General features: G+C 35.8%; 1 protein-coding gene across 1 annotated transcript in view; it reads left to right on the forward strand.

Annotated features, from left to right (window-relative positions):
• LOC131031259 (uncharacterized) overlaps positions 1-12,495 on the forward strand; it is a 49,917-nt gene that overhangs the window by 1,501 nt on the left and 35,921 nt on the right. The window contains exon 3 of the mRNA XM_057962316.2: positions 48-164. Coding sequence (XP_057818299.1) covers positions 48-164 — 117 coding nt within the window. The remainder of the gene's footprint in view (positions 1-47; positions 165-12,495) is intronic.

Raw genomic sequence — 12,495 nt, forward strand, 5'->3', positions numbered from 1 at the left:
ATAATCGTCACTGATGGAGTTTTTCATGTTTTTCCACTGTGTGGCAGCTAAGTTTTTGATAGATGTGAGATCTGATGAGCAGGAGAAGGTACATCTCTGGTTATCCACTATGGCAAGGACAGAAAGCAGTTTGGTCTTCGAGTATGTGCATTCCACTGAAAGAGGTAACAACCTGATTCTGTAATTGCGTATAGATTATAAAATATGGGTATGCCAAATAAAAATAAAAATGAGTAATTGCATCATTTGTTCTAAAACCTGATAGAAAGTTAAAGCTCTGTATTTATCCAGAAGATCAATGCTTAGTATAATTTTTTGAGAGTGGTACATGTAATCTGATTATTTTTTGGTTTGCAAAGGCATTTCCACAGCTTGCACTAGCATCTTAAGCTCAGCCCTTGGAATAGGCAAAGTTGAACGACAAAGCATCCACTGCTAATGTGGAAATAATTTCTTAGAGATTCATTTTTGAGTTAGTCAAAAGATAATTATTAAATACCATCTCCTAGTCTTCGAGTATTTTTCTAACTTGCTATCAAAACTCAAGATAACACTGTCTTGATTGTCAATAGAATTGACACACCTTTATGAAAGTTTTGATCGAAGTGTTTTTTCTCATCGATCCCTTGTGATGCAATCAAGGCAGGGGTTCCAATTAGGGGTGTTTGTCTAATCGTTGTGTCCTAACTAAATTCTCCGAAGAAGAATAACAGGTCAAGCTGCCAGGATAATCACAATCAGTTTTCTAAAACAATTCACCAACAGAAACCATTTACAAATAATTTATTGTTTTACATTGCCAATAATAAGCATGTTCAGACCTCCTCTATGAAACTAATTTCAAAACTACTCTCTTGACATCTAATCTATGATCTACTAGAATATGAAATCAGGAATATTCTTTCCTCCTCCTTTTTTTGGCTGCTGATTATTTGGCCTCCATTAACAAACACCTTTTCTTTGCAGCATCCATTTACTCCTCAAAATCAGTTGGTTTTAAGATCCTTTTTTGCTGCAGCTAGCCATTGTTATTCAATATTTCAGCTATTGTAACCATAGTTTGAAGATTTGCACTTGGACTTGACTCGGCAATGCAAAATTTTGACTCGGACTTGAGACTCGACATGAACTCGTCAAAAAACTCGACATAGACTACCAAAAAAAACTCATAATTACCCAGAAAAAATAAAAATTAATGCATTTAGAGAACATAAAAATCGAATTTGTGTATCAATTTGTCGTAATTCAAATGTTCATATGATCCTCAGACTCTCAAAATTTGTAGTTTCACAGTTTCAAAGTTGAACAACACACTGTAATACAACAAATTATAATTAATAAATGTATAACAACATTACAACTGTTTACATATGATGATATGTCAAAATGAAAAAAACAATCTAATACAATCTACATCTTTGTCTTTCACCTCCTAGTTTAACTTTTTCAAACCTTGAACTACAAGGTAGGTCAACATGAAAATGATGATAGATTGTTTCTTCAAAAGTGTCTTCGTTTTCCTCCATTGCATCCATTTTGGTGCTCCTGTTTGATGATTTGATCAACTTTAAATGCTTAAAAGTTCTCTTCTCAAATTGTCTTCTTGCTATATTGATGCTTCACTAGGTGAAATGGGCGAATAAGAGCAAAAAATGACCAAAACAAGTTGAAATTTCACTTCAAAAAGCGTGTCTGTTATGTCCAAGAACCAGATAGAAGAGTCTAAGCTCAAGACTTGGGAGTTTGAGCCTGAGACTTGGAGAGTCTTGGAGCAGGACTCAACCGAGTACTTTCCAAGACTCTGCTACACTCAGCATAGGAGTCTGGTTGACTCGACTCGGCCAGCTTAGGGACTCAGGAGTTTGCAGTCTCTTGCAAAGTACTCGAAGAGTCTTCAAACTATCATTGTAACAACTATGACAACATTTATTTAAAAGCTAATAGCTCTGCATTACTCGTGCAATGCTTTTCCAACTCTCCATAAAGATGCCAGGGGGCTCTAGTGTAACTAAAGCTATCTGCTGATTAGATGCTAGATCACCTTGTTTGCCTCCTATTCTCCAAAAGATTGCCCCTTTTTTCGTCTTTTTTCCCTTTTAATTTGCACAGCAGAGGCATGAAGAAAGTAATACACTTCAAGATCCCTTATAGAAGGCTGAGAATTTCCTTTGAAATTGTGGAAGTCAAAAATAATTGTAAGAGAAGTGAAGACACTCACAAAACTTTACTATCTTTTTTTTTTCGGTAATGCAGATTGCAGGAAATCAATGATTCTCCTGCATTACCTTGCATGCTAGAGTAAGGTGGTTGTTGGGGAAAAATATATAGTTATAAAAGTGATTCCAATGAACTCATCCATAATTAAACTCAGCAAATTTTCTGTGCATTAAAAGTGCATAAATTTGTAAAATATTGTTCAAAACATCCATATTTATGAATTTAAACAATATATTTCTGTTTTCCTTCATATTTAGAGTTCAATATGTATTGCCTTTCAGTTTCAATATGATTAAAAAATACGAAGTAAATTTCAATGTTCATAATCTTTAAACTTTGAAGTCCTACAACTAAAGCTTCTAAATGGCTATGTGGGTGTCTTCAAATTAGATGGTAGTGCTGCAGCTTCTTGTTGATGAACGATATCATCCTCATAGGAGCCTTAGGCATATGATCATAATATGAATGCAACGAAGCCATGTCTTTTGCATCATCATATGCTGCTACATCTGTTGCCTCCCTCTTCAAATCAGCTATATCATCAATACTAACCATGGGATCCACATCCTTAGCAATCCAATTTGAATATGGATTGATATCATTGATGTCAAACACCTCATATGTTTTTTTGACAGTCTACATTCTTTGTGTTGGGAATTAGTGTTCACATAGGCAGTAATATTGCATCATAGGATGCATAAATAATGAAGCATAAAATAATTACGGGGTGTTGTTAAATGTATGATAAATAATTGTCATATTAATATTAAGTTGCTGAGAAACAACTTAATATTATTATTAGTCACATGGTTTGTTAATAGGTTAGTATATTGTTTGTACGTACTTGGTTGTAGGACGTTGAAAATTATATGAAAAGAAAGCACGTATTATCTATTTTTAAGTATTTTAGCTTCTTATCTCTGCCCATATTTTTAATATGGTATCAGAGCGGGAGAATGTCAGAATGGTGGCATGAAAATCTGCTTTTTCTAAGGTTCTGGTGATCCTAGTGATCCCGTACTCTTGAATGATTATCGGCAATCTGAAGAAAATTCATTATTTCAAATCCATGTGAGGTCAGTGCACCCAAAGCGAGAATCATACCAATAGACGTCAGTGTGAAGATCAGTTCAAAAGAAAGATCTGAGGCAATCCAAATCACAATCTTTGCACAGACGGATGATCACAGCTCGACCACCATATTTCTTAAGAAAAGTTGTAGGATTTTAATGTTTGATCCTTAAGCCATACTTGCCATGATGCCCGTATTATCAGTCTTGGTTTGGTTCGCGCATTTATGAAAAAAAATGGTAAAAAGTAGTTGAAGAATAAATCATTGGTCCCGGGTTCAATATCCATGAGCACCGCTTTGGGCACATATTAGCCTCCGCTCATCAATTTCAGCTTCGAGGTGCTGTTATATGCTAATTGCTTGTTTATTACTGAATACGCCAGCGTGGTCCTCTTGTGCCATGATTTTGAATTATCATCTTCTGCAAGTGTGGTGGATCGATTCAAATTGGACAGTCCAGTTGGGTGTGTAGATTCTAATTTTCCAAAAGTCACTTTATTATCTCTGAGCCAATTGTAGAGCATTTGTTCTTGGCAGTGCCTTGTCCGAGGTCCGTGTATTGGCAAAGTTGAAGTTTGGGTTCTCTGACTGAGAATTGCCTATTGCTAGACTGAGAATTGCCTATCGCTATTCTCTTCATGTCCCTTAATTGGCGGAAGTCCTTTTGAGCTCCCTGGTGAGTCCATGTTTTGATGGCCCTCTTCTCTTTGGTTTGACTTGATTTACAGACAGATCTTACATTCACTGGAGTTTTTCTATTTATTGGTAACGTGACACAATGGTCACTGTAGCTATTTCCACCAATTTGGAGCATTTCAAAATCTAGATCTATGAAAAAGGAAAATAGCTTCACAAAAATAATGGTTTATGGGGTCATCAATCTTTCTTCATCAAAAAAAAAAGAAGAAAAATCCATCTTTCAATTGGTGTTGAGTTCACACCGGACGTACATTGAATTCATCTCCTTTGGCTTACTCCACGCTTGTCCATTACCACATGTGTATTAAATTATATTTTGGTTGAAATTAAGTTGAGTCATTTAAATCAGGAATTTTTATTTTATTTAGTTTAGTTTTCATATTCTAAAAGTCAATGTACATCAAAGTTTAGTTATATCATGTATTTAGAATAGGGTTCATTTTTTATGAGTCATTATTGTTGTGTCAGCAAAAATAGTCTATCAAAATTAAAAAGTGACAAAAATCTTAAAAATTGTCTCAGTTGTAATCGGAGTGCATGATCAGTGGTACCCGACACTCCTTGTAGAAAGTTTGCATCAAGGGGGGGGGGGGAATGTTCTTTCCTCACAACTGATGAAATGAGCCTCAAAAGACAAATTTTCTAGTTAAGTAGCAATTTTATTGGAGGATGGAGGCACAAGAGGTTGGAGGAAATTTAGCGACCTCTTGTCAATCATTAGCGATGGGGTCGTGAAACTGTATTAATGACAAAACAACTTGTGCCGAAACGACTAAAGCCAAGATCGGTTTCCAGGGGGCAGCGGCAACTGTCTCATATCATTTGTGATTAGAGTGGCAATGATCTAAAATGGTGGTTGCATAAACAACAACAAAGACTTGGTTCTCAAGCTTTGTAAGTTGTGGATGGATGTGTTTGTCCCCATTCACAAGATGATGTAAGTGGTTGGATGTGTTTGTCCCCAATCACTATTGTTGGTTGTTTGTGAATGGATGTGTTTGTCCCCAGTCACAAGAGTTGGTGATTATGATTGGATGTGTTTGTCTCCAATCATAATTGTTGTGAGCAAAAGTGTATGTCCCTGTTCATGACCTTGTTTTTGGGTAGATGTGTTTGTCCCTATCCAAAATTGATGTAAGACCTTGGATAGATGTGTTAGTCCCTATCCTCGGTTCCATGGGTAGACATGTTTGTCCTTATCCTTGGATGAAAGTATAGTGAGCGTAGTGAGGCTAGTTCCACTGTTGCTTCACATGAGTAGATGTTTATGTCCCTACTCATACTTTAGGATGAACTACGATGTGTGGTCATCAAGTATTGTGTTGTACTTTCACCCCATATTCACACTAAGGGGGGGTGTTGGGAATTAATGTTCACATAGGCAATAATATTGCATCATAGAATGCATAAATAATTAAGCATAAAATAATTAGGGGACTAGCGCATGTGCTTTGGCTCCAATTTTCACTTTGGTTTCAACTTTTTCTTTGACTCCATCTTACTCTTTGGCTCCATCTTTTGATTTGGGTTTGAGAGTATGTGGATAGATTTTATTCTATTGTGGTTCCAAGTCTCCTTCATTCTTCTTGCTTCACCAATCTTAGTGATCATCTAATTTCTTCGTCCAAGTGGTGGTCTTCTCTTTCCTTTTTTGAACTCAATGGCATTAGTTCTCAAGTTACATTGGTGTTGGTCTTCACCTCACTCTTCTTCCTTTCAATGGTTTCTTTCTTCATATTGTTGGAATGTTTTTTGGTGGTGTGCTTCACGGTTATGTTTGGTGCAAAAATCTTATAATATAATGTAATGCCTTGCAACGAGTTAGGATAGGCAATTCACTATTGTATGCATGTCATTTGTTACCGCTAAGTTGTTCCATATTGTATCGATTGGTACTTGATTTTCCTCAACATTCTAGATGTGTCCTTGTACCAGAAGATCCTTGAGATATTGGAAATCTCTTGTGGGACCTTTCCCTTGATACTGATTTATTTATATAGCTTTATCAATAGGTCTACCCATTTATTGTTCCATCGTTCTAGTTTTATCAATCAATATTGTTGACTGACACATATTCTCTAAGAATTTGAACCAACTTTGGCAATTATGACAAATGTTCATTGCAAAAATTTACATTGCTAATTGCAATATAAATATAAAATAATAAATCTAAGTTGCCGGTACGGGTACGGGTACGTGTACGGGTACGTGGGTACGGTACGCTGGTACAACATTTTTTTTAGGGGGGGCCTGGGTACGTATGGGTACGTCCGTACAAAAAAATGTAAAAATCATAAATATATACATATATACACTCTAATAAGTAGAAACAAAAATTAAATTTAGAATCCCACATATCATCCATATGCTAAACAAAACTTGGAACTATCATATATGATTCATATTGATATAACTATAAGTCTATAACAAAATTACAAACTTTGAATGTTATGATAGATATCGAATTCATTGTTCACTGGCTCAACCGTTCAACAATAAAATGACACAACTAATAATCAGCAATAGCATCATATGGGTCACTAGGAAGATCAAGATCAACATCATCATTGACATTAGATGATGTAGGTAGAGTACTGGAACCACATGCAGCCTCACTGCCACTTGCACTAGCAGCACATTGGCTATCAGACTCCCCAGAAAGTAAAGATTGTGTGGCAGCTGAAAAATCCAAATCAGTTCGCTCTGGATCTACATCCCAAAACTTTGTGCTCCCATCCTTATACTCATTTTGTTTATGAGTAAGAAGGCGCAAGTTTGAATGCACATAAACGAGCTCTTCTGCCTTACTTGCTGCCAGTCGGTTGCGTTTCACTGAGTGGATGAAGGAGTATGTGCTCCAATTTCACTTAGATGAAGAGGAACTAGCAACCTATTGAATAATTGACACAAAGTGAGAGGGTGACAATTATAAAATAGTAAAAAATCTAAATTTAGAGAGCAATAAAAATTAAGAAACTTACTTGCGATAAAACTTTGATTGCAAGAGTTTGAAGGTTTGGTGATGTATGGCCATTGAGGTACCACCAAGCATGAGAATCCTTTTTATACTTGTCATGGAGAGCGGAAACACTTTGACCATTGGAGGCTACAAAATCAGCAAACTCACTTGTCATTAAATCCTCCATTTCAGAATCTGGGAAGAGTTTAGTAAGTGCTGTCCTACACCCTTCACTGACTTCTGAATCTCTATATGGTGGTACCCTTGATGGCTTAGCAAGCATTTCATCACTATAAAATTTGGGAGTCAATGCAAATGCAAGAAGATGTAGTGGGGTGGTCATTTTGTTCCACCGCTCAACACAAATTGATTGAACCTCTTTGAAGAAAGTTTCTTCGGGATCTTGCTCTTTTGCATTGATGATGGCTTTCATTTTCTCAATCATCGAGTCAATGCCATCATATACCTCTCCCAAACATGGGTGATCCATGTCAGTATAACGGATCATACTCATGATGGGCTCAGTGAAACTCAAAAGATATTCCACTCGATCCCACCAAGTGTCATCTAGGATCATGCGCCTTACATTTGCTGCCCTTTCAGTATTGGATTGCCTCCATAGGGACCAACTTTGACTAATTACCATGCTAGCAAGTGGCTGTCGCACCTTCACAAGTCGCCTCAAGACGATTGTGTTGGATGCAAATCGGGTCTCGGCAACCTATTCAAAAATTTAAAAAAAAAATTAGAATACAAAGAAGACATGATAAAAAAATAAAAATTAAGTAACCATCAAAGTGAAATGTAGATTTTAAAAATTGAAGTGTTTCAATTACCTTTAGCAACTCCAACTGTGAAAATGATCTGAAAATGGCCTGTGACATGTTATGGTTTGTGATGAACATTTGGATCTCTTCAGCCTCAACATAAATTTGTTTGATCCAATCTATTTTCCTGCCTATCTTTTGTAGCATGAGGTTGAGAGAGTGGACAGCACAAGGTGTCCAAAATATGTGTTCAAACCGTGTCTCAATCAACATACCTGCAGCTCTACAATTCTTTGCATTGTCCGTTATTACTTGGACAACATTTTGAGGTCCCACATCCTGAATGCATTGTATAAGGATGTTAGCAATAAATTGTGCATCCTTCACCTGTCCCTCACAATCCACAGCTTTCAGAAACATTGCCCCTTTAGGGCACACTGCAATTACATTAATTAATGGCCGATTTTTGGTATCCTTCCATCCATCTGAAATGATGGACACCCCTGTTTGTTTCCATGAATTTCTAATGGGAGCCAATGCATTGTTTATGTTTTTTACCTCCTTTGCTAGTAAGGTGCTACACACCTTCTCATAACCTGGCCCTGTGTACCCTTGTGGAGCCTCATTTACCTTTTTCAACATATCCTGCCAATATGGTGATCGTACCACATTAAATGACAAACCGTTTGCATATAGACATCTTCCAACGGATTGATCTGCAATCTCTCTAGCATCATTCTTAAATGCTCTCTCTAATGGTCCCCTGCTTCTCTTCACAATAACAGGTTCTTCACTAATTGGGTCCAAGAATGGGTGGCTCTCTACCACGATATCAGGAAAATCGCTATAAGATGGAGAAGTAGGGGGCCTCTTTGATTTACTTCCTCTTCCTGTCAACAAAGGATGGTTTGAGGCACGACCAACTCTTGCATCTGCTTCCTCTTGCTCTCTAATATATCCTGCTATTTCTTGAGGTGACATCCCATTTCCATTCTTTCCTAGACATGGTTTGATTCCTTGTTGGGGAATGGCACAAAAATGGGCTTTGACATGACTATAGGAGCTAGTTTTTTTCGTACTACAGAAGTTGCATATCCATAAAAATGTTCCACCACCTTTTACTTGGTCTATTATTTTGACATATTTCCATAAAGGTGAATTTGGGTCAGTTTTGAAAGTCCGTTGAGGAGTAGAGCTAGTAGTCATTGCCATTATGATTTCTACAACAAATTAAAAAATAATTATTAATATTTAATAAATTAATAGTAAACAATAGATTCTAAATGTTAAATTAAAATATATAAAATTAAATTTAATAATTTATTTAAAATGAAAGTAATTAAATTTAAATTTTTAATTACAAAATTTAATATGGACTATAGTTTGTTAAATTGTTTGTTAAATGAAAACAAACTAACTATTAAAAATATAATTTTTTATTTTTAAATAATAAAACTATTTTCAATTTTGCTAGTTATTATTATTTAAAAATAAAAAATTATATTTTTAATAGTTAGTTTGTTTTCATTTAACAAACAATTTAACAAACTATAGTCCATATTAAATTTTGTAATTAAAAATTTAAATTTAATTACTTTCATTTTAAATAAATTATTAAATTTAATTTTATATAAACTATTAAATAAACTATAATAAAATTTAACAAACTAATAAATTTTTTAAAAATTTATAATAAAATTTAATTATTTAAAAACCTATGATAATAATTAAAAAAAAAACCTGCAGGAAGCCCGAAAAAATGGAGGATGCGTCGGAAAGACTGGGGGCTGGTCGTCGGCCGTCGCCCTCCTGCTCTGGCACCTCCCGTCTCGCCTCCTCTGTGCCGTCGTCGCACCTCCGTCGCGCCTCCTCTCACCTCCGTCGTCGCACCTCTATGCCATCGCGCCTCCTCTCACCTCTCACCTGCGTTTTTCGGTTTCACGTTTTTTAACATTTAGCTTTGCTTTAGGGTTTAAAACGTGAAAAGACATATGAAAAAACCCTCGAAATTTGTGACCGATGCGGATTCGTCAAAAAAACCCTATGAAATCGCCATGTCTGCACCGGATGCGTCTGGAATCGTGACTCCAAAAACGGATACGTTTCAGGGGGCAAAAATCAGTACCCTGTCCGAATCCATAGGGATTCCGAGGCTAATCCGAATCCGATACGTATCGTATCCGGATTTGGGGGCAAAACCTGAAGTACCGGTAACTTAGTTAAATAAATCATACCAAGTAATTGCAAGTGAGTATCATTAATTGTTTCATTCCAAGGTAGTGCATTTTAATGTAATTGTAGACTAGGGAGGACCGTATAAAATTAGACACCTTTCCCAACCATGAGAAACATATATAAAGTGTTTGATGGTTGCCAATTAGAACACAACTATTGGCAACCACTTATAGCTAATTCTTAGCAACTGCCCACAAGTTGATAAGTAATCAATATGAAGTTTGTTACAACCAAAGCAATAATTACAATTCAAGAGAACGACCTACTATGTGGATATAGAGGAAAAAACCAAATGGAGGTCTTAAGATTCACAATTATAGATGGGTTAGAGGCTTACATGGATGGGGATGGGAGGCTCTTTTCTTCACGTTTATTGTTTATGGATTTGAAAGAGGGCAGCCCAACAACTAGGTAAAAAAATGAGTCTTTTAATCACATAATTTATAGTTTTTTTAGATTAATAATATAAAGTTTATTTAACATTTATAAATTTTTCAATGTTTTATTTGTAAATTTGTGGTGGCAGGTTTTATAGTGTTGGAACATCAAATCTTTAAAGCTAGCTATCCATGTTCTGTCCCAACCTTGTAGCACTTCTAGGTGTGAGTGCAATAGGAACCTATTTGAAAGCATTCACACCAAGGGTAGAAACATATTGACCTAGGAGCGCCTCAATGACCTTGTCTTCATTCAGTACAACCTTCACCTTGAGAATAACAACATGGATGGTAAGGAGTCTTACGATGCCATTGACTTGGATGACATCTATCCATATTCAAATTGAATTGTTGAAGATGCGGATGTAAGGTTCATTGATGAAGATATAGCTAAATTGGAGAGGTAAGAAGAAGCAAGGGAAGCATTGGGGGAAGATATACTTGAGGAAACATTCCCTTCTTACAGCGATTTAGATTTATTTATTAGTTTGAGGCTAGATAGTACTAGTATTAGGAGAGAGAACATTTTACAGATTGCAATTGGTTGTTATACTATCATACAATGTTTGAATTGAATTTTGAGCATTTGAGGGGTCATATGACTTGCAATCTTTGAACTGTGACAAATTAATAATCAAAATAGACTAACATGTTTTCTAAATTCATTCTTTGTGTGTCTTATGGATTGATTAACTTTATTTTGTGTTCTTATATACCAATTTTTTGTCAAGTTGTAAGTCGGGTCAAAATCTTGGGCTGCTTAGTTTTTGCCAAGTCGGAGTTTTCAAACTCTCACAAAAGTTCTGAAAGCTGACCCACCTTGATGCTGTACCATATGAGAACATATGATCATGGAGATTGATCTGCCAGCAAGTCCTGCAAGAGTGTCGGCAAAGCAAAAATAAGGTGTATAAAGATACCATATGAGAACATATGATCATGGAGATTGATCTGCCAGCAAGTCCTGCAATAGTGTCGGCAAAGCAAAAATAAGGTGTATAAAGATATCTTCTTGCACATGTTAATCCATTTGTATATCCCTTCTATGAAATTCACTAATTTACTCTTGCACACTTTGCCCTTCTTTTTTAATAATATTGCCACTCAATTGATATCTCTTCTTAGTGACAAATGGAATAGAATTGCTTTTTACTTAGCTTCTTAAATGCTTTTCAAGGACAAATAGGTGCTACTTTTCTTAAATCCAAAGAACAAGAGTAGCTTTCAAACCAAGAATAACTTGTTTTTTAACCTTAATCCAGCGAAGAATTTTTTTTTTCTCTAAGTTTGTGCATATTGAAATATACCTCAAGTTGGGCCAGCCAATAGTCAAGCCTCTCTGCATCTATATCTACTTCATAAGGAGGAAACTTGATCTTTGCCTCCTTTTGGAAAAGAGTTGTAGGAAGACTTGTCTCACCTTGGAATTGCATTTTCTCATGAGAAATCAGCTACTTCTTACATTTAAGATTCTGTAAAGACCTCTACATTTTCCCCGAGAGTGACCCTATAATACTTTCAAGCTTCCATATAGAGCATGATATGATTGCTACATCTTCTTTTAGCTTGAGAAATATTTCTTGTTCACTCAGAGGTAATTCATCATCATCATAACCTTCTTATCTAATCTTTGGATTCTATCCCTTGCTCCAAAGGATCCAAAATTTCTTTCCCACTTGAAGTAGTTGCACTGGTAATGGGCATAGATATGCAAAAAAGAATACACACCCAAAATCCATTAAAACCTCTCAGATACCAATCTAATCTGTTAAGAGAGTGGATATTGTATGCTTTGCTTCACCAACATAAATGCTTTCCAATCTTAATGTAAATTATTAATTCAGTTGTTCAATTATGGAAATATAGAAAAACAATCCCTACAATACCTTGTCTACCAATGTATCTGTGCTTAGAAATGTAAGGAAGAATGTAATAATAAGTAAGAAAACATGGATAAAAGATACAACAGTATGACTTGGAGAAATCCAATCTGGGTGAAAATTCTCGAGTGAGTGTTATTAAAACTCCTCAAGCTTCACTACCTTTTCAAGGCCTTCATTGACATTGTCTCCCCATGAACAGAAATGCCCGAACATCATATAACTACTT

The sequence above is a fragment of the Cryptomeria japonica genome, chromosome 8 (assembly GCF_030272615.1).
Source record: "Cryptomeria japonica chromosome 8, Sugi_1.0, whole genome shotgun sequence".
Lineage (NCBI taxonomy): Eukaryota > Viridiplantae > Streptophyta > Pinopsida > Cupressales > Cupressaceae > Cryptomeria > Cryptomeria japonica.